At 42.9% G+C, this 26410-nt stretch overlaps 1 protein-coding gene across 11 annotated transcripts in view; it reads left to right on the top strand.

The window, feature by feature from the left end:
* The window catches only part of FGGY (FGGY carbohydrate kinase domain containing), a 468943-nt gene that overhangs the window by 231106 nt on the left and 211427 nt on the right, over positions 1–26410 (top strand). For all 11 annotated transcript variants that reach the window (XM_067006883.1, XM_067006892.1, XM_067006886.1 and 8 more), the window contains one exon: positions 18050–18153. In XM_067006883.1, coding sequence (XP_066862984.1) covers positions 18050–18153 — 104 coding nt within the window. The remainder of the gene's footprint in view (positions 1–18049; positions 18154–26410) is intronic.

The raw sequence follows: 26410 nt of genomic DNA, 5'->3' as shown, positions 1-26410 counted from the left end.
CTTACTTCACTCTGTATGACAGACTCCAGGTCCATCCACCTCACTACAAATAACTCAGTTTCATTTCTTTTTATGGCTGAGTAATATTCCATTGTATATATGTGCCACGTCTTCTTTATCCATTCATCTGTTGATGGACTCTTAGGTTGCTTCCATGTCCTGGCTATTGTAAATAGAGCTGCAATGAACATTTTGGTACATGACTCTTTTTGAATTATGGTTTTCTCAGGGTATATGCCCAGTAGTGGGATTGCAGGGTCGTATGATAGTTCTATTTGTAGTTTTTGAAGGAACCTCCATACTGTTCTCCATAGTGGCTGTATCAATTTACATTCCCACCAACAGTGCAAGAGGGTTCCCCTCTGTCCACACCCTCCCCAGCATTTACTGTTTTTACATTTTTTCATCATGGCCATTCTGACCGGTGTGAGATGATATCTCATTGTAGTTTTGATTTGCATTTCTCTAATGATTAATGATGTTGAGCATTCTTTCATGTGTTTGTTGGCAATCTGTATATATTCTTTGGAGAAATGTCTAATTAGTTCTTCTGCCCATTTTTGGATTGGGTTGTTTGTTTTTTTGTTATTGAGCTGCATGAGTTGCTTGTGAATTTTGGAGATTAGTCCTTTGTCAGTTGCTTCATTTGCAAATATTTTCTCCCATTCTGAGGGTTGTCTTTTGGTCTTGTTTATGGTATCTTTTGCTGTGCAAAAGCTTTTAAGTTTCATTAGGTCCCATTTGTTTATTTTTGTTTTTATTTCCATTTCTCTAGGAGGTGGGTCAAAAAGGAGCTTGCTGTGATTTATGTCATAGAGCATTCTGCCTATGTTTTACTCTAAAAGTTTGATAGTGTCTGGCTTTACATTTAGGTCTTTTATCCATTTTGAGTTTATTTTTGTGTATGGTGTTAAGGAGTGTTCTAATCTCCTTCTTTTATATGTAGCTGTCCAGTTTTCCCAGCACCACTTATTGAAGAGACTGTCTTTTCTCCACTCTGTATTCTTGCCTCCTTTATCAAGATAAGATGACCATATGTGTGTGAGTTTATCTCTGTGTGCCCATACTTCTGAATGTTCCATCTTCATTTTGTTGATGGCAATGACAAATTTTCCCACATAACTTCCCTCTGTTCCCATTTTGGTTAGAAATTACTGTTTACTGAACACTGAGAATGGAAAATTCATAGAGGGGCAATGTGAGAAAATAGGTTATTTACACTATTTCCAATTACCCATAGTAAATCGAAATCATAATACAGATAATCCAAAAAAATAAGTATTTTAATTTGAACATAGTTAGGTTTTTGCTTCGCTTGTTTGTACATCTGATTTCTGTCCTTATTTACATATTGTAGTGGTTTTCAAATTTGAGTATGCATAGTCAACTAGGGAATTAATTAAAATGCAGATTGTTGGGTCCCTGCAACCACCACTATGACAGATTCACACCAGTAGGTTTGACGGGAGCCTGAACATCTGCCTTGTCTCCGGTCCCCATATGATCCTAATGGACATCACCACTAACACCTTAAAAGATGTGGTAGGGCTAGTCTAAACTCAAGTTGGTTACAGTCAAAAGTTGTCTGTATGTAATCCAGAAAGAACAAAACTGAGTCCAGGCTAATTGAAAGACTGCATTTAAAAATTTTTTATTTCAAAAGCAGAGCAATAAAGAGCTCTCCCAATCTGGTACACTTACCATGAGCTGGGTGCCACCTAAGTGTTTACCTAGACTTGACTTGATATGGGCAACAACTATGGCAGCATGCATTCTTCCCACCCCCATGTAAGGGCCACAGTGAGACTTACCTTGGCTCAGGCATGTGGGTGGGATATGAGGAGAACCTCGAAGGTCTCTCTGACTCTAGGTCTCCTGTTCTTACCATCAGATAGCTTCAGCCAAGCCTCTGTTAACTGAGTTAGCCATGGACAATTTTTTTTTTAATGTTCAATAAACAGAAAACATGGAGCATCTTTGGATCAAATGCTCAGGTCTAGGGAAAGCTGTTTGTTTTAAAGAGATTGTGTTAGGCTGTTAAGCTGTATTGTTACAGTCTCCTGGGCTGAATTTAGCCTGGAGAGTTAAAAGTATGCCAGCCTTGTGACTCACCACTGTGAAAACTGAGGAGGGGTGTGGACTCTGCCACCAGTATCAGTAACATGAGTGAAGACTCTATACACCTTTTATATTCAGGCCTCTCACCACTGAAAGTTGTAAAGAAAAACCCACATAGCTCAATTCTGCGAAATGCATTAAATATTCTGGAATAATTTGGCTCTTATTCACACATTGTCTGCTTTACTGTGGTGTAACCTTATTGCCCAGCCTAATGCGTGTGGGCTAATAATTCTTTCCCCATGTGCATATGTCTAAATGTAACACATAGACAATAACATTTAGACATTTGAGTAGATGATTATATTACTGTCTCCCCCACTTAGACTGTGAGCTTCTTGTGGGCATTGTATCTGGTCATATTCATCTCTGTAAGTTCAGACCCAAGCACTTAACCCAGGAAGCATATGCATCAGTTAATGTTTTTGTCTATAAACAACATGCTGTAGCAAAGTCAATGATGTAAAGAAATAGAGATATAACATGAGGACTAAGTTCTGTAGGAATTTGAAAAAGGGAGAAGTCTCTTTCAGTAGAAACATTAACGCAAGGGAAGAAGAAAGATACTAATATTCCTTGAGTGACTTCAGCATGGCAGGAATGTGTTGGGTAGGCTCCTTGTATGATCTTCACATCAACCCCAGCCGCTTCTTCAATGCCACGCAGAACCCCAGAACGTTAGCCGCCATGGTCCTTTGGGGAGGTGGGAGGGGTAACCTATGAAGTGTACCCAAAGTAATGGGTATCTTCTTCCACTGGAAGCAATGAAATGTAGAAGAGTCTGGATGGAGAGAATAGCCGTAGCATATGTGAAGGCACTGAAATGTGTTGAGAAATGGTAAGCGTTTCAATTTGGCCAAAGCCTGTGATATCTATGAGAGATTCCTGGAAGATGAAGTTGTCAGGTCAAATAGGTGGGGAGAGAATGGCAATACTTGAGCACCATGTTGCAAAGTCTGTGCTCCCCCGCTTTTCTCCCCAGACATCGTCAAGCCACTGAAGGTGGTTTTAAGCAAGAGACTTATTCCACGCAGGACTTATGTATTTCTATTTACAAAGTTTAGGAAGAGGAAAGTGTGAAGGAGAAGGGGTAGCCTGAAATAGGGTTGTGGGAGAGGGCCTTGAAAGGAAGACAGGGAATTTGACATCTTCTTCCTTCTCCCCTTCCCCCTCCCCCTCCTTCTTCTTCTTTGTAACTAAATCCATTGATTAGGCAAGAGTTGTTTAAAATTTTGGATGCTCTTTATATTTCTCCTATCTATTACTAAATTAAGTGTATGAAAGTATCTTTTTAAATTTGAAATTAAATTTCTCTCATATTTGGCAGTAAATAGTAAATAACTTTTTAACCTTAAAGTAGCAGAGTAATTCATCCAGTTTCTAAGCTGGGCTTTCATGAAAACCTGCTGTCTTTCATGAAGATATCCACTTGACTTGAGGGGCCATAATCAAAAGAGAAGCCCAAAGAATTGGGCTTGATACTTCTACTGCTTTACACGCTGGACATTTGCTGATTTGAAATCTGCTAAGGGTAAGTGAAACACCAATTTGGTAATCTCTCCAGGCTGGAAAGACAACAACTTGAGTTCAGGGATCATTAAGGATGAAGAGTACTGATAAACACTCTAGGCTTTTAGTTGGGACCATAAGAGTAAACTGAAAAAGACAAACTTTATAAAGGCTGAAGCCTGGCTTTGAATCAACTCAGCACTTGATTAAATTCTGTTAATCTGTCCCTACTCCAGCTAACTGCAAGAAGGAAAATTATATTTTTTCTGGAGGAAGATAACATAATCAGAGGTTCAACTTATAAATAAAATTTTTCATATACAATTTCTCTATTGAACAATCTAGTTATACAAAATATAAGAATTTTCATAAAACAAGAGAAAAACCAAACCCACAGAAGATCCAGATGTTGGAAGTGTTACACATGGACATTAAAGTGTCTTTGAGTAATTTGTTCAAGAAATTATAGGAGAAGATGGAGAATTCAGAGAACTGGGAGGTATAAAAAGAACCAAATAGAAATTGTAGAACTGAAAATACAATAATTGAAATTAAGAACTGAAAAGATGGTATACAGTTAACAGCAGACTCAATATAGCTGAAGGGAGAATTAGTGGACTGGACAATAGGTGGGAAAAATATCCATTCCATTCACACTAAAAAATATCTGTGGAAAAATACCCATATATATCCATGCTGCAACACAGTATACAAAGGATAGGAAATACACAAAATAAACAGAAGAGTATGAGAGATGGGCATGGTAAAGTGGTCTAGCAGAGATATAATTGGAATCTTAGAATGAGAGGAGATATGTAATAAAGCAGAAGCTATATTTGAAAAGATAATTTCCAAAAGTTTTCCAAAACTGGTAAAAGAACTCAAGTGAATTATTTTAACATTGGAAAAAAACTATTAATGCAATTTCATATTTAAAAAAGAGGAAAATGATATGGTAATTTTAATAGTTTAAAAAAAAAGGCCTTTCATAAAAAAATTTAAGACAGTGTCATGACTTTAAAAAAATCTTGGTGGGCTTCCCTGATGGGCGCAGTGGTTAAGAATCCGCCTGCCAATGCAGAGGACACAGGTTCAAGCCCTGATCTGGGAAGATCCCACATGCCATGGAGCAACTAAGCACATGCACCACAACTACTGAGCCTGTGCTCTAGAGCCCGCGAGCCACAACTACTGAGCACGTGTACCACAACTACTGAAGCCTGTGCGCCTAGAGCCCATGCTCTGCAACAAGGGAAGCCACTGCACTGAGAAGCCCGTGCACTGCAATGGAGTAGCCCCTGCTTGCCACAACTAGAGAAAGCCCGCGCTCAGCAGCGGAGACCCAGCACAGCCAAAAATAAATAAATAAATAAATAAATTTATTAAAAAGAAAAAAGAATCTTGGCAAATGAAGAATAGAAAGGAACTTTCTTATTCTGATTAAGGATATATAGAAAACAAAACAAAAAACCTAATTCAAACATTAGACTTAATGGTGAAATAACACTTTCCCATTCTCACCACTTCTATTCCACATTTTATTGTAGGTCCTAGCCAGTGCCATAAGTCAAGAAAAATATAAAGATTAGAAGAAACAAATAAAACTAACATCATAGATGACACAGTAACACACATATAGAAATTTAAACGTTTTATAGATAAAATATTAAAATGTATAGATAATTTAGCAGGGGTGCTATTCATAAAGTCAAGACAAAAATAAGTTTCATTTTTGTAAAGAAGAAACATTTAAAACATTAAAAATTTAAATAGCATAATTAACAATGATATAAGAAATCTAATACCTAGGAGTAAATTTAACCGCACATGTGAGAGACATCTATGCAGAAAGCTATAAAACATTATTGAGAGAAAATGAAGAAGACACAAATAAATGGAGGGATATATGGTGTTCATTGATTGGAAGACTCAATATTCCATAAATGTGACAGTTCTTCCTAGTTTGTAGTTTAGACTCAATGAGTCCAGCTCAAAATTCTAGCAGATTTCTGTGTGAGGGGCTAGAAATTGATGATCAGATTCTGAAACTTGTATGGAAAGAGCCAATCATAAACAAGACAACCTTGGAGAAGAGCAAAGTTGGGAGGACTTAATACTAACAGATATTAAAAAAAACTTGTTATAAAGTAAGTAAGGCTGGTATTAGGGCAAGGGTAGACAAACTAGAGGAAAAGAGATTAAGGAGTCTAGAAACAGATTCACGGTTAATTTATGACAGAGGTAGTACTGCAGAGCTGTGAGGTATGTTAACTGGATATCAATATGGGAAAGATTGAATGTTTCCCCTTGCCTTATACCATACAGTAGAGTTTATATACAGTTTCTAGATAATGGAATATTATTCAGTCATTGAAAAGAATGACATCTTGCCATTTGTGACACATGGATGGACCTCAAGAACATTGTGTTGAGTGAAATAAGTGAGACAGCAAAAGGCAAATACTGGATGACTGTATGAGCTCTCTTACATGTGGAATCTAAAAACAAGCAAACAAGCAAACAAACAAATCCCAAGCTCATAAATACAGGGGACAGGTTGGTGGTTGCTGGAGAAATGGCAGAGGGGGTCAGAAGGTACAAATGAAAACTAAGAAATGAGGGGTGGATACCAAACCTTCCCAGCTAAGTCCTGACAATTGACAGTGGTTCAGTGCTTCAGTGAACTGTGAAAATGACTTTGAACCCTTTAATCGTTTGTATTTTTTACATGTTCCTCCCTCTTCCAGGATAAGAGTAAAAGAAAAAATGTACTCTTTTTCTGTTGGTTTTTTTTTTTTCCCACTAGAGGTTTTCTTTTCTTACCGCTATTATAGTTTAAGTTTTATCCTGACAAATCAGGACACTAGTCAAATTCTTTTTCTTTTTTAATGAAATTTGGATGCATTACTTGATTGATAATAGCCCAAATAGACTCGGGCCACACAGAGCCATAGAAAGAGGACGGTATGAATATGGAAAGAACACCTGTGGACCTGCCAGAATTTAGTCTGTAGGTTGGCATGTAGATGGCAGGATGTGGGGAGGATGTGGATGATGAGGAGGACCAGCAAGCTCTGGGGCACTGCGCCCAGTGACACCATAACAGGTGTGCCGGGGCGACGCAAGGTTGGAAGGCCCGGCAGGTGGAAGCTGCTTCATGTTGTCTGTTCGGTTGCTGCCTCTGGTCTGCGCTGCAGGTGGCCTTGGGAGTCGTCTCTCCAAAGAGCCCACAAGGACATGAGCTGACATGGACACACTCCAGAGGTTTGCCCAGAGGTGCTTCGAGAAGATGGACTGAGTGTTATTTTTTAAATCACTCAAGAATTCTTCCCTTTGGAATACAGAATTTAGAAAGAGAGCAAAGTGAGAAATAATATGAATATATAGCATATATACAACGGAAGTGTTGCATACCAAAAAACCACCCAAGAATACCCACAACTCCATTTCTACAGTCTCATGGTTGGAAAACATGATCTACAGAGCCAGACTGCCCGAATTCCTACTCCACAGCATCACCTGCTCTCTGTGATCAAGGGTCAGTGACTTACCTGCTGGCACTCAGGTTCTCGTCTCCAAGATGGGCCTCATAACAGTGACTGTGAGCATCCAGTACCACGGTAATTTCCATAAAGCACTTAGAAGAGCTCCCTACATAGGGATTAACTGTTATGATGATGGTGATGTAGAGAAGACCTAAGGCTTTTGAGGTAGGCTGCAGCGGGACCCAGGGTGAGTGTCTGCAGCGGGACCCAGGGTGAGTGGCCACAGCCAAGGTGGAAGAGATCTCTGACCATCAGCTCAAAGGGGAGAAAGGTCCTCAGCAGAGAAGCCTGTTTGGACCCACATGGGGTGAGTCCATTCCTCCTGCTAGAGGCTTGCTGTGCCCGTGACAGCCGTGGTTAGGCTGCTGCGTACCAGTGTCCTTGGCTCCCAGGAGACTGTAAGCCCTTTGAGGACAGTGATTATGTTTTTTCGAGTATTATTTCTCCTGCGGTGCTGAGCACGGTGTCTCACGGATAGTTGTGCTCAGTAAAGGTTTGTCGAATTGGATCCTACTGAACAGAGGAGGGAGAGGATATGATTCGGGGCCTAACACGTGCCAGCACTTTTCTTTCAGAACAAGATGGTATTTTTACATTTTACTTTGAAATCATCACTTCCCTTTTACAGAGGAGGTACTAGAGGCTCAAGGAACTCCACTCATTTGCCTGAAGTCATGGGGCTGGAAATGACTCTGAAATCCAGTGCCCTTTTCAGGCCATTCCCCTGTCCCCCAGGGCCTGGGGGACAGGCACAGGGAAAAGAGAGCAGAGCTTGGCTGGAGAGCAGAGCCCAGGGCTGCAGTCCTGAGAACGTGGGTGTCAGAAGCAGGTGCGTAGGTGGAAAGGGAGGGCTGAATTTTGATCTCTGCTGAAGCAGTGATGTCGTTTCAACTACAGTTTTTGAAAAATGCCAACGTGTTCCTGTGGGATTTGCTGTAATTCATTTTTGCTCTCCTCTTCCACACTATTTATTTACCTAAGCCTTTGTTCTCTTTGAAACTATTTGAGCCACATGTCATTCATTGTGTTAAAACCCTGGGCCCTTTATCCTGCTCAGGTTTTTTTTTTCCTCTCTCCAGCTGCTCTGCATAGCACTTAATTCTCTGACTCTCTGGCCTGACTCTTATCCGGCAGTAGGTCACCTTACACTCCCACCCCCGTTCTCCCAGGCATGGGGGCCAGGAAAGGAGGATCCAGCTTCAGACTCTATTTTTCTTTTCTGTCTCCTTGTTGTCTAAAGCATGAGGCAAGGTTAGATCAATCAGTCTAGGTGTGGTGAAGCCCCGTGACCCTCCCCAGGGGGAAATCCTAGTCCCATAGCAACTTGGCTGGTTTTGGCTCTGGGAGTGAATTCCAGGCTTTGAAGAATCTGTCAATGTTCAACTAACCCCACAAAACCTCTGGAAGTTTTTGATGGAACCGAAACTCACACCAAGGGAGGAGGCCCTGAGCATGGCATCAGAGGCTGGGGAGAGCGAGCGAGCCAGGGAGCCATCTAAGATCTTTTCCTCTGAAATTTCAGGCCTCTTCCCCAGGTTCAGGTGTCCTAAAGAGTCTGTCTGAGCAAGTCCCATCTCCCCTTAGCATTTTCCTGAAACCTCTCACTGGCCTGCTCTGTGTCTTTAAGGATATTATCAGGGTGTCTAGTGCCTTTCTCACCTGCAAGGAGCCTTCAGATAATTTTATGAATGAGACCATTTGTCTAGGGGCAAGAAAAGATTGCCGAAGGAAACCTCGTCCTGCTGTCTCCTGGGAGAAGTTGGATACTGATATTTATTTAGCAGTTCTTCTATCTTGCCTTATGTGTAGGGTGACCATGTATTACAACCTGCTCAGGACTTGGTTTGGTGCTTCCTGGGACACTGGGAGTACAGTACTAAAAGCAGGAGTAATGACCCTGTAAAGTAGATACCATTACTCTCACCTCACACCTCAGAGAACTGAGGCACAAGGAGGTGAGTTAGCTTATGGCAGGCTGCACAGCACACTTGGGGTAGACCTGGGAATCCAGTACTATAAATTGTCTGACTTCAGGCCCTGAGCTTTGTCCAACCACGTTCTTCAGGGTACAAGGTTGCATCTCCCATCTGACTGTGCAGCCCAGCAGCTCACATCATCTATTTCTCTCTCCTGTGTCTTTGTTTAACTGTCTCTTTTGTCTCCAGGGCTACCTGAAATGCCTTTCCTTTGCTATCCCCTTCCCCTGCTGACTGAGGAAGCTCCTGACTCACCTCCTTCAGGAAGCCCTTCTTGACCATCCAGACTAGGTCAGGGGTCCTGGCTCCATGCTTTCATTAGTCGTATTCAGCTCTGAGTCACTGGTTGTTCCATACTGTCTTATAAGTGTCTGCCTGTATACCTTTCCACCCCTCCTAGACTGGGATCTTGTAGAATAAAAGGAAACAACTTTCATCTTTAGAGTTTTAGCTCCTCACACAGTGCCTGGCTTACAATTGGGGGTCAATAAATAGCTGGTGAATGAATTAATTTATAAAACATCAGAAGACAACTGTGTGATTTAGAGTCACAGTTTGAGATCTGTGTAAGGATTTATTCCATAAAATACATTTGTAGTACTTGGACCAGATCTCGTATTTTCATTTTTTTTTTTTATAGTGCTACAATGAACATTGGGGTGCATGTGTCTTTTTAAAATTTTTTATTTTAGAAAGTAAGTAATTTTTTGTGAATTAACTTGGCTGTTTAGATTGGATTTCAACTTGACCCTTTAGCATGTCGAATGCCTACGAGTGAAAAATTGTCTTTTATGAGGTCATAGGTGAGAATGTTCAAGTAATCTAGAGGCTGTGTTGAGGTTAGGAAGAAAGGAATTTCTGAAATCAAGTTTTTGCTTGGTCTTTACTGTGGATTTTGCTAGTGTTCTCTGAGTCTCAGATTTCCAACTTATTACCTATTAGCCTACCTTTGAGATTCAATCTTTTTGGGTAGAAGGGAGGAACAGAGTAGTGAGACCCAGTTATCTGAGGGTTTATGCTTTGTTCTCTGACCCTCCCAAAGCTCTTGTATTGACGTCTGATGGGTGCAAGTCATGGATGAGTGTAGCACTTAGACAGAAATGACATTTGCCATCACCAAGTTCAATTGCAGGATGAATGGTGCTACATTTTATCATGGCTTTAGGGATATAAACAGCTTTTGGTTTATTATCAACAATGTTTAAAATGTTGGGCTTCCCCCTGGTGGCGCAGTGGTTGAGAGTCCGCCTGCCGATGCAGGGGACGCGGGTTCGTGCCCCGGTCCAGGAAGATCCCACGTGCCGCGGAGCGGCTGGGCCCGTGAGCCATGGTCATTGAGCCTGCGTGTCTGGAGCCTGTGCTCCGCAACGGGAGAGGCCACAACAGTGAGAGGCCCGCGTACCGAAAAAAAAAAAAAAAAAAAAAAAAAAAAATGTTAACCTGGATCATTCCTACTACCTGGTACCCCATTTTCTTTATTCCCCTGAGCCCCCCATTATACTATCATCAGTTGTATACTCTACTCAAGGACAGAAAACAAATGTTCCAGTCAATCTAAGTAAGCCCAAAGCCCTCTGGCAAAGCACGCACCATGCTCCGAGGGAATGCCTGAACTGTCAGGCCAAGCCCTGCTCTTAACACCAAAGACAGAGTGGTCAAGTAATGACAACAATGGCACCACTATATGGAGTAAACTATGATCCAGGTACCGTTCTCCTCACCTCATCTTCACAATAGCCCTATGAGCTCCATTCTATCATCATTCCGATTTTATAGATGAGGGAACTGAGGCCCAAGAAGGTTAAGTGGCTTAAGACTTGCAGCTTGCAGACTTGAAGTCAGGCAGTCTAATTCTAGAGCCCTCATTGTTCACCATTATACCCTAAATAGTGCAAATATCTAGTAAAGTCTGTTCACATCTCATTTAAACAAAGACCTTCCCTATTATGTTTCCAGCTCTGTGGTAGGGTGGAGTGTAGGGGACAGGGATGGTGGCAGTGTCAAGGAGTGTAAAATTTCTATGTAGACTTTTTACATAGGATTTTTTAAAAAGGTAAACCTACTTTAGGATTTAGATTGGATACATTCTAAATGGCCTTTCTTTCAAAGCCAAGGTGATGCTTCATTAAATGCTGGGATCACAGAAATCTTTTCAGCTGTTTCACTCCCTTTCATTTGTTAGGATTGAGATGAACCCTTTGGGCTTGCTTTAGTGGATTATAACAATAAATCCTGAAAGAGATCTGAGTTCAGCTCTGCTGTTTGTGCATGCTTGGAATTCTTATAAGTGGTTGTAAAGAAAGGAACTAGTTTCTGTAGCTCCATGAGATTTAAAGTTGGGTGAATCTGCGTGTGACACCATCCTCCCCACTGTAACTCTGGGAGACCTTGGACAAGTTCCTTGAACAACTTTTGGTCTCATTTTCTGAATTAGTAAAACAGTGTGATAATAACTACCTCTCAAGCTTGTTATAAGAATTTAGTACAACAATATTTGTAAAGTGTGAGGCACAAGGCAATCTTTCAGTAATCAGAAGGACCATAGGACCTTTACTCTTTACCAGTGATTTTGACAATTCTAAACAAGGTGTGTTGTGAGGCTCCAGTAAAAGTTTTAACCGTCACCCATGAGTTGTCCCTCAAAACTCTTCAGTATCTTTCACTGTTAGGCATATTTAAGACATGGAGTATTTGCCCATGATTAAATCTCCTACCTTATCTAGAAAATGTCTTGTGTTTTACTAGTACATGCCTTGTGCCACACACATTCATTCCTTTGTTAAACAACAACAACAAAAATTGGTGAGTCTGCCCTGGCCTCCGTCGGCTCACAGTATGGTAGAAGGAGACAGCTGTGCAAACAAATATGTTACAGATACAATGATAGAATCTGTACCGTGTCAGAGGGTGGGGCATAAGGAAAGAGGCCTGGCCAGTTCTCTCTGGCTGGGGTGCCCAGGGGTATGGGGGAAGACACGGTCAGGAAAGGCTTCTGATGAAAGAGCTGGGTCTTCACCATGGAGTCCGTGTTCCCCAGGGAGATTGTTTAGGGATGGAGTGTACTGTGGAAAGAACATTCTAAGAAGAAGGAAGAACATGAGGACATGTTCAGTGGGCTGGCCGAGCAAGGCCCATTCAGGAATAAGTAGGAAGTCTCTACACTTATGCCAAGCACTCCTGTAGGTCCCGGATTTCATAGTCCCATTTATTGAGTACTGGTAGGTCCCACATACATCTCACTTAATCCCTACAGCAATTTTGTAAAGTAAGTGTTGTTATCCAGAATCTTCAGATACGGAAGTTGAGGTTCTAGAGATCAAGGCATTTACCCAAGAACATGTCAGTGGGATTCAAGCCTAAGTCTAAAGACAGTAATAGCAACAGTAATAGAAACAGCAAGGATTCCTGTAGTGCTAGGCACACTCTAACCAGCAGTGTCCTATACAGCACCCACTAGCCACCACATGTGGCTACTGAAATTAATTAATGTGGAAAGTTCAGTTCCTCAGTTGCACTAGCCACATTTCAAGGGCTCAGTTGCCGCCTGTGTCTGGTGACTGCTCTATTGGAACACACAGACAGAGAACATTACCATCATCTCAGAATGTTCTCTGGACAGTATTGGTCTAAACACTTTACATATGTTAACACATTTAGTCCTTCTAACAGTCCTATGAGGAGGATACTGTTATTCAAATTGTACCCATGTGAAAACTGAGGCATAAAGGAGGTAAGAAGCTTAACCAAGGGCCCATGATGAATGAGTCCAGGTTTTTAAGCACAGCAGTCTAATGCCAAACCCATACATTATTTTCTATATCAAATGAATGAATATTAGTCAAAAGAATAAATTCAGTATCTTCTTGTGTAGAGACTGGCGTTTGGTCCTCTTCAGAGAAAATGCCTTTGATATGATTCTTACCATTCTGGGAGCCTACACTTATTGAAGCAGGCTTTGCATACGTGAGGCTTTGCATACATGAGGCTCCAGAGAGCCTTCTCCCCGGGGAACCTATAAACCTCTAGGCCAGCTTAGTCAGACAACTCATTTGATGCAATTTATCAGACACTTCATTCCTCCAAATGGCCAATTCAAGAGTCTCAAGTTGATAACAGTCTCAGGTAATGTTTGAAATCCTTCGTGTCCTTTTTTCCTTCAGAGAGGGTATCTAGGGTTGTTATTTTAAGAACACCTTTTTCAAGATACCAATCCATCCGAAGCAGACCTTTTTTATTTTTCAAACATAGGGAAAAAACTTCAGACTAGGAGACTAAAAATCCTAGTTTGAGCCCTGCTTCTGCCTCCGAGTAGCTAAATAAACTTGAGTAAGTTACTTTACCTCTCTGAAATTCAGTTTCTTCAACTGTGATCTCAAAATAACACATATTATAGGATTTTTTAAAAGCTACATGAAGGATACAGTGTTTAAGGATGCTTTGCAAGCTATAAAGTACTTTTTATAGCTATAAAGTATGAGATAATTATAGCACAAATGCTAGAGCTTGGGATGTTTTTCTTCTATATAACCTTTTAAAGTTTTCAAAGCAGTTGTGGCTTGATAAATTATAGGATAACTCACTCTTAATCATAGCATTTGCAAAATCTCTTTTTTCTTTGACATAAATAGATATTCAATAAATGTTTGGATGGAAGGATGGATGGTTGGAAGATAGCACATAAAGGAAAAGAAGTTTTAATTTTTTCTTTTAATTTTTCCTTTTTAATTTTGTGCTTTTAAAACTTATTCCTTGATATGAACTGTGTTCTTGTATATGTGGAAAGGGAGGAGTCATTAAATAAAAGGCCCTGAATTGATTCATTGACTCAGTATGCTTGTTTTTCTGCTATTTGTTTTTCATTCAACAAAAAATTTACTAAGCAACTACCATTAGCTGGTCATTTTGCAAGTTTCAGGGAAAACCCAGTTGAACATCTCACAATTTTATTTTTTTTGGTGCCTATTTCTTCAGCTGCTAATTTTGCCCTTTAAACTTTCTGAGGAATGCTGAATTCACTGACACATGAACAGTCATGTGAAGGGCCCCAGCAGTGCTGAGGCCTGCGCTTATCAAAACCCCGTCTTAAGAATTGTTTCCTGATGTACACGTGAGGCCCATGGTCCCTCTACGGATTGTGAAATGTGTTTATGCAGAAAGGAGAAAGCTCCTCCTCCCCTTTGTTGCTTTCCCTACTTTGGGCCTCTTTTCCCCGGGTCGGCCCCTCCGCACTCTATGTGGCCAAAGGAGAAATGAGATATGTCAGGGCTGGGATTCATGTGGTCTCACAGAGGCATCAGCCCTGCACCACTCTTGGATCAGATCAGTTAGGCAGAGTGTAGAGAACCTCTCTGGAGGGGAAATTGGGCAAGACCTGCCTCTCACCAGTGCTGTACCAGCCTGGCCTGAGGTTTTCTAAGTCTCTTCAGGACTTGAGAATATAGGATCTTGGGAGGGATTTTTTTTCCTGCCCTCCTGTTTCCAGGCAAGGAGACAGTGGACTTGGTATTTAAAAAGAATCACTGGGTATATTATGTACTGAAAATGGCTGGAAAAGAACCTCTATTTGTGATCCATTTCTCTCCTTGTGGATGTGAGGGAGCAGTTTAGACTTTCAGGTGGTTTGTGGCAGAATCAGGGCTCAAACCCAGATCTTTAAACTCTAAACCCATGGCTCTTGCTAAATGTTCCCTGGTGAACTGACACTTCCAAATATATTTCCTTTATATAAGACAAGTAACACTTCATAAAGTGAGGGATTCTAGAAAGAACATGGGTTTTAGGGTCAGACAGAACAAGGTCAAGGTGCCATATCCTGGCACTGGTCTTACATCTCTGTGACCTTGCGCAAGTTACTTTGCTTCTTCTGTGTATGTCGAAGGGAAGAAAGGATATTTATATTTTGTAGCTGTTGCAAAGATTAAATGAGACAATATTTAAAGATTTTAATGCAGTATCCAGCCTATCCTAGCTATCTTAACATGTTTTCTAAAAATGTGGGAAGAATACAACTGTCTCTTGAGAAAGAGCTCAGATGATATTGATAATATTGATGGCGATAGTGATGGTGGTAGTAGTGACACAGCAACCATTAATTAATCATTTAATTTTAAACATTCCCTCTGTATCAGAGCTACCGTGTGATATTGTTATCTTCTTCATTTTATAGCAGGTCTTTCTATCTTCAAATTCCATTCTTTTTTCATTGTAACACACTTGTTCCCAGATTTTAAGCCTAGTAATATCAACAATGAATCTGCTAACCAGAGAAGAAACAAAGAAATATTTTCCGCAACTTTCTTTTTTCCCACGTTTAGCCCCCTTTCAGGATTGAAGTACCCTGTAAGATAAACTTTGTCTATGCTTTACATATGTGGGACCAATAAAGGCGGTCACCATCAGGAATTCCTTGAACTTATAACACCGTGGACCCGCAATGGCCAACCCCTTTCCTGTCAAGGATCTTAGGATCAATATATTTAAGGCCACAATATTTTGAGATACGCAGACGAGTAAACATTGTCCACCTGGTTATTGGGTTTGTATCTTAGAGAAAAACCTGAGACCCAGCAGTTCGGAATCAGACTACGTGGTTGTGATTCCCAGCCCTGCTTCTGGTGAGCTGTGTGACCTTGGTTCAGTTGCTTCTCATTTCTAAGCTTCAGTTTCCTCCTCTGTAAAATGAGGATAATAATAACACCAATCACATTCAGTGGTTTTAAGAATTAAATGAGACAGATGCAGAGAGAGAGCATGCAAATAGAGCTCAATTAAGATTGTCTCATATCTAGGGTTTCTTCCTGTTCGAAAGTCTTTGTGCCCTGGGTGGGGAAATTTATCACCCAGGATTTTCCAGAAAAATGTAAAGCACTCTAACCTAAGTACCTAGAAAAGAGGGAATTTAATACACAAAAATGGTGACCCAGTTATGAAGGAGCCGTGAAGGGCTATATTCCCTGTGAAGCAAGCCAGGGGTCAGCAGAATGGAAGCTCTTGCCACCCCCAGCTGGAGGAACATAGGAGGAGGTTGTGTGACCAGAGGCGAGGGGCGGTGAACACAGGCCACGTGGGAGCGTTGGTGGCCCTGTCAACAGAGCTGAAATCATGGAGGAGACGCAGCCACCTGACACGGGGGAAGCGGGGGAGATGCACTCTGGCTCTCCAGTGCCTTCAGCCCTCAGACCTCCTGGCAGGGCTGACCTGGTGTTTGGGAACCACGGGCTGCAGGGGCAGCCCCACGATGCCGAGCAGAGCAGGGGACTTGGTGAAAGCTTCAGGTTGCTTCCGTGTCTTGGCTCTTGTAAGTAGCGCTACAATGAACACTGGGGTCCATGTATCCTTTCACATTATGGTTTTCTCCAGATATATGCCCAGGAGTGAGACTGCTGGGTCATATGGTAGTTCTATGTTTAGTTTTTTAAAGAGTCTCCATGCTGTTCTCCATAGCGGTTGTAGGCCCTGCAGTTTTTCTTGTCCCATCCTGTTCCCTGCATTGAAATGCTCCATCTAGGCTTCTCCCTCCCTCCCACAGGACTGTGAGCAACCCGAGGACAAGGCACTGTCGTCTTATCCTCACATCCTCAAGCACTGGTACTTTTCACTTTCTACTCTATGCTGGCCACTGTGGTCGGTGCTGGGGGACTGGGGGACTAAGCATGTGGGTGAGACAGTGCCAGCTTCCTGCAGCTTTTATGATCAAAGGAGAGGCAGACGGGCTGTGGTAATTCTGTAAGTCACCGGTGGCTTGTATGCTAGCGAAGCCCAAGGGGGACTGGGAGCTGCATCTTTCCTGGAGGAACAGGGAAAGCCTTCCGAGGAAGTAACATTTGAGTTAGGGAGGAATTGGAGTTCACCTGGCAGAGAGGTTGGGGAGGGGCATTTCAGGCAGAGGGCAGAGCAAATGCAAAGGTCTGGAGGTGGGAAGGAGCACTGAGGATTAGAGATGGATAGCGGGGAGGCACAGCCCGAAGCCCATGGAGCAGGAGGGAGCTGTCCTCTCCTGCATCCGGCCTCTGTGCTCTGCCCTGATGCTTTCCACCTCCTGCCTGTGTACTAGCTGGGAATGCTCGCATGTTTTCGGCTCCCACATCACACCCAGTATATCGTTGTATGTGTACAAAGTGCTCGTTGGATATTTGAATAAATGACAGACGACTCAAGGCTCTAACTCTCCCCTCGCATTTATAACTTCACTTGCCCAGCAGATATCAAGGAACACAATCTGTGTGGAGAAGCGTCCTGAGCTTATACCATTTATGGGAAACTCTCTGCCACCTGGCATTCTTTCAACAGAAACTCGCTGTCAGTCACTCTATCCTCTATACCGAGAGTTCTGGGATGAGTAGTACTAAGAATGGTGAGCCAGAGATGCCGAGAAGATCGAGTCAGCAGACGATTCTTTTGCCTTCGTTGAGCTTGAAATGTGATGTATTAAACCAAATTCCCTTCAGCCCTGCTGCTTACTAGCAGTGTGACCTTGCACGGGTCACTCCGTCCATAGGTGGGCCTTCCTTCCTCCACTGGTGTGTGGGGTTAATAATATCAACTTGACAGGCTTAATATAAAATGAGACTATACATATAAATATTCAGCATGGTGCCTGGTAGTTCGAGAGCAAAAATCACTGATGGCTGTTGCTTTTATTATTCTAATTACAGTTACTGTTATTATTCCAGTGTTCGAGGCTGTACACTGAGGAGAGTAAAGCAAAAGCAGAACATGTTTCCCTGTTCCCCTGGCAGGCCAGTAATGCTCTTTTGGTTTCTGTTTGAGACTGGCCTACACATGGAATGCTTTCTCAATGTTGTTTGGTATGAAAAAGATTATTTTATGTTTGTTTTAGTTTTCTTTCCTTCTTATTTTTTTTTTTTTAAGAAGATTTTGTTTTGTTTTGGTTTCTCACAGGAGTGATTGGAGCAGATGTGAGGGGGCATGGCCTCGCCTGTGAGGGACTGCCGGTGACGTCACGGCTGGCTATCATCTGTGGAACATCTTCTTGTCACATGGGGGTGAGTCTGCCCAGCAAGCGAGCGAGGGCGGGGCTACCACACTCCAGGGAGGATAGCCTGGCCAGGGAGGAGATCTGAGCTGTTGGCCCCTCCCCGCCTCAGTTCCTTCCCTTCTTGCCCCCCACCCCCCACCCTAGCCTGTGCCGTGCCTTGTCTAGCCGAAAGCTCAGCCCCTAGCCCTCCTTCCAATAGCCTTGCTTAGATTTGCCAGATCTTTTTCCAGGGGCCAAATTCTTATAAAGTGTGAAAAGGGTTGAGTCTGCCTTTGACATCACCCTGGCCAGAGAGCCGAGGCGGAAGGGGTGAAATCAGATCCAGAGATGGCCAACCCTCGCTCCCAGACGATCTGTCCCTAATGGGTAGCTGAGTCTTCTCTGCACAGGGGTGTCTATTTTCCTTGGCCGCTGAGCTCTCTCTCAATCAATATAAATCCATCTCCCTGGGAGCAGTCTGATGATGTATAGAATTAGGCTGCATATCATGACTTCAAAAGAACACTGATAAGCAATTTTCACTTTGTTAATTTTTCTTCATGAGTTAGTGGAAAGGCTTTCTCCAAGATTGCAGTTAAAATTTAGTGCCTGCCCTAAAATTTATATCTTCTTTAAATGCATGAGTCTGAAAGCATTCCATTTCGATAAGTACCCATTTCTACCATATTTTTATTTAAAAGTCGTTACTCTGTTAAACTAAGATGGACAATGGACGACTCCTTGGAGTTTTCCCAGATGAGTAAAACAGAGGGGAGGGTGGGGGAGGAGGAGGAAGGCAAATGGGAGAGTAGCGGGGACATGCGTAAGGATTAGAGTGGTATCTGGGATACAGTCCAGGGCAGAATCTCTACGACGATGGAGGGACTTATGTGCCATGAGAAACTGTGTTTAGTTACCGTGGGGACCAGTGAGCCTTTTGTACTATGAAATATTTTGGTTGAGTAAATATTGATACCTTTACTTATCCAGTGATCCTCTGCTCTTGTGCCCGGGGCTAAATCCTGGGGACGTAGGGATGACATAGGGCCTCCCATTGGTGAGATAGATGATGACAGGTATTACGCTACAAGGCCTCACAGTATCGATTCAGACTGAACTCGAGATACTGAGAGCATCTAGTATGTGTTAGGCATGGTGGCAGGGGTTCTCACACGTTTCATAAAGATGATGGGGCCCCCCGACTGGTTTCCAGTCCCAGTTCCTCCACTTCCTAAGGATGGGCCCTCAAGCAAGGCGCTTAACCCCTCTGGTAACCCCCAGATTCCTCATCTGTGAGATGTGGAGAGTTGTAGTACATGTCTCATAGCATTGTGAGGATGGATCGAGGTGACATTGCCAGGGTTAGCTCTCCATCACTTGCACTGGTGTTGTCTGGGCAGAGAGGACACAGTGGCTGCCTGGGGAGGGTCCAGGATTAGGGACAACCTCCTAAAGGGACAGTAGTGCTGGACTTCTTGCACCCCCTCCAAAAAAAATTTCCTTCTGTGTGTTTCCGTGGACGAACTCTTAGATGGAACTTCTTTAAGTTTAAAAGCCCTGGCCTCTTTCTTCCCCTCAGCAGCCCTGTTGTAAGGCTTGGCTGTCACTGAAGGGAGAGATCTACAGAGGCCTAAGGCTTCCTTGAGCAGGAGGTGCCCACCAGGGCAGTCAGCCCTTATCTCCCCACATGAGTCTACACTTGCTAGCTTGTCTTCACTGAACACTGTTTTATTTATTTATTTATTTATTTATTTATTTATTTATTTTTATTTTTATTTTTTTTTTTTTTTGCGGTATGCGGGCCTCTCACTGCTGTGGCCTCTCCCATTGCGGAGCACAGGCTCTGGACGCGCAGGCTCAGCAGCCATGGCTCACGGGCTTAGTTGCTCCGCGGCACGTGGGATCTTCCCGGACCAGGGCACGAACCCGCGTCTCCTGCATCGGCAGGCGGACTCTCAACCACTGCGCCACCAGGGAAGCCCTGAACACTGTTTTAAACCTTTGTAAATCACCTCCCATTTTCACAGGGACACATCTGATCTGGTTTCTCCTGTAATTCAGGCATTTTTACCCCACTCGGTTCAGATTTATGAGCAAAAGCAAATCCATGTGAATGTGAATCTGTGACATCCCCATGTCTCAGTTTCCTGGTCCCTTAATGAAAATGATGCTGGCTTGTTGTACAGCATCCATGTTAGAAATTAAGCAACTGAGGCCTAGAAAAGGTGCATAATTTTCCCAAGGTCACCAAGCTATTCGGCTGGAGCTGAAAACTCAGGTCCAGCTCTGTCTGAGTCCCAAGTGCATCCCCCTCAGTGCCTTACTGTGTTGTGCATGATTATGATGTATCCGTACAGGAGTGGAGAGAGCGTGGGCTTCAGAGTCAGACAGGTGTAGGTGTGGACATCTGCTTATGTACTTTTTGGCCGTGTGACCTAAGGTCAGCTACTTAAGTTCTCTGCGCCTCAGATTCTTCATCCATCACACTGAGGGTGAGGACGCCAGTCTTACAGGGTTTCCGGGTAACATGAATTATGTACACACATCCGTAGTGCATAGTAGACACTCAGAAATTGTGGGGATTCTTATTACACTTTCCTAGTGATATAAAGGGCTCACATGAAGCAACTGTTGGGCTTTAATGAGTTTGGTGGGCAGCAGCTGCCGTTGGTTGCAATGAATGAAGGCCATAAAATGCCAGTTTATTATGGTTGTGTTGTGCTGGAAATAAAGTGCCCACTCCCACCCCGCTTTGTACTTGGGAGTGGGAAGGGACCTTCTGGGCCGAGGGGGTTAACCATCAGCTTTAATGTGATGTGGTGAGGGCGAGACTGTGGTCATGCTGGCGTCGGAAAATGCCTTTGATCTGGCTCAGGTGCTGGACACCCAGCAAGCCAACAGCAGTCACACCTCTGTGAGGTCTAGGAGAGGTGCAGATCTGAGGAAACGCTCCCAGGAAAACTCAAGGACCCTCTTTGTTGTGGTTCTGGCAAATAAAACCACCAACTGTCAGGAAAAATTCACCAAACAGAACACAGGGACCAGAGGGGTCTGTGGGCTTTTCAAAAAAGTGACTTCCAGCTTGGTCTGAAGGGTTCTCTTTCTTCCTGTCTGCTCACTGCTGATGTTTCTAATTCTGTAGGTTGATTGGGTCAAAATTCCCAGGAATATTTTGTGTTTGATCCTGGTTGCTTCTTTCTAGCTCACCCAGAATGATTGAAGGAAGGAATGTAACAAGTATTGGTACTTAGGAGTTGCCTTCCTTCACATCCCTGTTACTTCCAGGAATCTGGAGAAAAAGCCTGAGGTTGAACATAAGTTTTTCTAATCAGGCCTTTGATATTTTACAAGATACAAGTGTGGGCTGCACATTTATCTTCCTCGTAGATGATTTAATTAACAAGGAAAAAAAAATACTGCTCTTTTTTCAACTGCATGAAAGCAGAGCTGCTTGTTCAGAGTTAATTACTACCAACTCACCAAAACCCAAGATCATACACAGCAGGGGTGAGCCAGAGGTTGAAAAGTCACAGGGTCAGATGGAGCTGATCCCTGCCATCGCTCCAGCACCCCTTTTCTCAAGCTGTCAAGTCAGGTTGTAACTGGGCAACTTGTCTTTAGTCAGCATGGCAGATGGAGAGGGGACCGTGGGGAGGGGGTGGGGAAGACTGAAGAGGTAAGGTTTGAAGCAGAACGATAGTGGGTAAGAGCTGGGAATTACATCTGCATCTTAAATCACTCAGAACTGAAGTTTTCTCAGAGTCTTAGTTGAATGCAGGCATGGTGGTTCTCTATCACGCAGTGGGTGTGGAATTTCTAAAATAGGCTTTTACACTGGCTTCACCACTTACTGTGAGTGTAGGGAAGATGCTTTATCTTTCAGTACCTCAGTGTCTTCATCTATTATATGTGGGCAGTAGTATTTACCCAGAACGTTGTTTTGAGGATTAAATGAGGTAATCTTTGTAAGCAGCTTGGCACTATACCTAGCACCATATACCAAATATGGTATTATTGTTAAAAATGATTCATTAAAGCTAGAATGATCCATGTGACAATGGATTTGAATTAAAGACATCAGGATGAACTCAGGTTGAGCTTAAGGTAGATTACAGATGGATACATATGGAAATATTTACAGACGTGCAGGTATACAGGTTGGTAAACAGACATGTATTTCCTAGCTGTGACAGCAGAGGGGGCCTAGAAACAAGGACACCCTGGCAGATAGTTGCTATAAGCACTCCTGGTGCCCAGATCTTGGTTTCTAATACCATTCTCCAATAAAAGGGTCAGGGCTTCTTGGAGAAATGTTTGATCCTGGGACCAGGGCTGGAAATAGACAAGATGAGCCTAGAGTATCTTGTTGTAGCACCAGAAAGTAAGATAGTGCTCAAAACAAAACAAAGTAAAAACAAACCCCGCCTCACCCCAACCGCACAAACTGAAGGGATTATCAGGAGCCAACCAAGGGAGCTTCCAGTGGCCAAAACTGTAACAATTTGAGCAGAATAATAAAGTGTATTGGAGTATAACCCAAAGTATAACATAAATATTATGAGTCCGTACTGATATAAATAAATGAACAGAAGAGACAAATCTATCATGCAGGAGAATTTATATAGATATTCCCCCCCTTAAGGAAGTGGAGCATAACTTCCTATTCCTTCACAGCAAAAGAAACCATAAACAAAATGAAAAGACAACCCACAGAATGGGAGAAAATATTTGCAAATGACATGATCGACAAGGGATTAGTCTCCGCAATTTACAAACAGCTCCTGCAGCTTAATATCATCAAAACAAACCAATCAAAAAATCGGCAGAAGACCTAAATAGACATTTCTCCAAAGAAGACATACAGCTGGCCAAGAGGCACATGAAAAGATGCTCAACATCGCTGATTATTAGAGAAATGCAAATCAAAACTACAATGAGATAACACCTCACACCAGTCAAAAATGGGTATCATCAAAAAAAATCCACAAACAATAACTTCCTGTTCCTTAAGCATGAGCTGCACATGGTGACTTCCTTTCAAAGAGGACAGTACAAAAAGGGAGAAAAAGAATAATTTTACAGTGGCGAAATCTGACACACTAACTTCAGCCAGATTATCAAGGTCAACAGCAACAGTGATAAGTCGTGTTGATAGTATGTACTGCTGACATGGTGTGAAGAGAATGGCACTTTATCTTTGTTATCTTCCTCCCCAAAACCCATAACCACAGTCTAATTAATCATAAGAAAAGCATCAGACAAATTCCGTTTGAGGGACATTCTACAAAATACCTGACTGGCACTCTTTGAAACTGTCAAGGTCATCAAAAAACAAGGAAAGTCTGAGAAATTATTACAGCCAAGAGGCGCCTAAAGAGATATGTAATGTAGCATCCTGGATGGGATCCTGGAACAGAAGAAAGCTGTTAGGTGAAAACTAAGGAAATCTGAATCAAGTAAGGTCTTTAGTTAATGATATCAATATCTTTCTTTAATTGTGACATATGAACTTAATGTAAGATATTAATGATAGACAAAACTAGGTGTAGGGTCTGTGGAACTCTGTACTACCTTCCCAACTCTTCTGTAATCTAAAACTGTTGTAAAATTTAAAGTTCACTTAAAAAGATTATTCATTAAATCATTCACTCATCACCAAAACATTTTCTTGTATTGGCACAGCCAAATACTAAGGGTATTAAGATAAATAAGAGAGCGTGTCATGCCTGCCTTCACTGAGAAAGACAGACAAAAGGAGATGACTGCAGTTCAGAGTGGTAATTCCGATGGTCAGTTTAGGGCTGAATATGGAGAAGGGGGCGACTCAAACTTCCAGTAGACAGGGAAGCTTTCCTGTAGGATGTGCTATTTGTAGGACTATAGTTTCCCCCACACACACACTGGGATGCTATTCCTGCCCCGTTTCAGGCACTAGACCCTGGCCTCGCCCTTCTCTTCTTTCTCTTAGGTGTCCACATCACCCACAGCAATACCAGTTTGCTCCTGGGTGGGATGTGGGTATCGCAGGCCCATTGGGAGAGCACCACAGGAAGGGAGAATGTCACAGCTAAGAAGAGTGTGGGCAGGTTTCTCTGTCTTGGACTCTTTAGCAAGTGGCATTGGCAGAGGTCACTGAGAGAGGTGGAGAGGGAAGGGAGACCATAAGGCACAGATAGGACCACTGTTACAGCTCCCAGTGAAACAGCTGAGCTACTGTGCATGATTCGCCAGGACTCACTGTTGTCAGCCTCTGGGATCAGTGTTCTCAGGAGTCAGTCTCTCCGTACTGAGGCTAGCCCTGGGCGCTGCAACTACACGTATGGAAAACAGACTGTATGCTAGGCATCGATTGGCAAGGAGAGGTTTGATGTGGTTCCATGAGCAGTAAGACAGCTTGCGCATCCAGGAAGCTCAAGGTAGTGCTTCTCCTGGCATTTGAGGCAGGACAGTTCTACACTGTGCTGGACAGAGGATGTTCAGCATCCCTGGTCCAGCCTCAGTCATTATAAGGAGGCGTTAGCCGCTACCATCTATTGAGCACCTACAGTGTACCAGGCACTGTGCTAAATCCTTTATGTCATCAGTTCAACAATCCTGTGAACTGGGCACCATTACTCTCCCCATTTCACAAGTGAGGAAACGGAGGCAAAGAGCAGTTAAGTGGGTCACACAGTGTGACACACAGGAAGCGGGACGCTCGTCTGAGCCCTCTAGGGGACTGACCCTAGAGTCCTTGCTCTTCCCTTTCAGGTACACAGCTTCTCCCAAATGCCTAGAGGACAGGGAGAGCAGACTCGATTGGAGTATGGGCAGATGTTGGTGCATACATCTCACCAAAGAAAAGGTTTGAATGACAAATACCTGAGAAGATACTCAACATCATTAGTCACTAGAGAAACGGCAATTCAAACCACAGTGAGATCCACTACGTGCTTGTTAGAATGGCTGACATTGTGGTGAAGATGTGGGAAAGTGGAACTTATGTGCTGCTGGTGGGAATGTGAAATGGTACAACCACTGTGGAAAATAGTTGATCAGTTTCTTACACAGTCAGTGTACACCTACCGTGTGATCCAGCTGTTCCACTCATAAAAGCATATGTCTGTACAGAAACTCATAGCAGTTTTATTTGTCATAGCCCCAAACTGGAAACAGCCCAAATGTCTATCAACAGTGAATAGATAAAGTGTTGGTCCATCGTTAGAATGGAATACTCCTAAACAGTAGAAGGGAATGAGCTATTAATATAAGGTACAACATGGATTAATCTCAAAATAATTATGCTGAGTGGGAGAAGCCAAACAGAAAGAATACAAACTATGTAATTCCATTTATTAAAAATTCTGGGAGGGCATCCCTGGTGGCGCAGTGGTTGAGAGTCCGCCTGCCGATGCCGGGGACATGGGTTCGTGCCCCGGTCGGGGAGGATCCCACGTGCCGCGGAGCAGCTGGGCCCGTGAGCCATGGCCGCTGAGCCTGCGCGTCCGGAGCCTGTGCTCCGCAACGGGAGAGGCCGCAACAGTGAGAGGCCCACGTACCGCAAAAAAAAAAAAAAAAAAAAAAAAAAAATTCTAGGAAATGCAAACTAATATATAATGACAGAAAGCAGAATGAGTGGTGGCCTGCAGTGGGGCAGTGGGCAGGGTAGGATTACAAATGGGCACAAGGAAACTTTGGGAGGTAATGGATATACTTACCTTGATTATAGTATTGTCTTCACTGGTGGGTGTCTGCTATTCAAAACTTATCAAAGCAAATGTTTTAAAAATGCACAGCTTGTGCTTTGTGACCACCTAGAGGGGTGGGATAGGGAGGGTGGGAGAGAGGGTGATGCAAGAGGGAAGAGATATGGGAACATATGTATATGTATAACTGATTCAGTTTGTTGTAAAGGAAAAACTAACACACTATTGTAAAACAATTATACTCCAATAAAGATGTTAAAAAAAAAAAAAAGAAAAGAAAATTTACCAGCATAAACTATAATCTAGGCAATAAAGTAAGTCTTAATGTGTTTAAAAAAAAAATGCACAGCTTATTGAATGCTAATTATAGTTAAGTGAAGCTTTTTTATTATTAATTAATCAATTTATTTATTTGGTCGCACCAGGTCTTAGCTGCGGCACATGGGCTCCTTAGCTGGGGCTCGCATGCGAACTCTGAGTTGCGGCACACATGTGGGATCTAGTTCCCTGACCAGGGGTCAAACCCAGGCCCTCTGCATTGGGAGCACTGAGTCTTAACCACTGCGCCACCAGGGAAGTCCTAATAAAGCTTTAAAAAAA

Source organism: Kogia breviceps, chromosome 1 (genome assembly GCF_026419965.1).
Source record: "Kogia breviceps isolate mKogBre1 chromosome 1, mKogBre1 haplotype 1, whole genome shotgun sequence".
NCBI classification, from domain to species: Eukaryota; Metazoa; Chordata; class Mammalia; order Artiodactyla; family Physeteridae; genus Kogia; species Kogia breviceps.
Note: the sequence above shows the minus strand (reverse complement) of the source record. Positions and strands in the feature narration are given on the sequence as shown.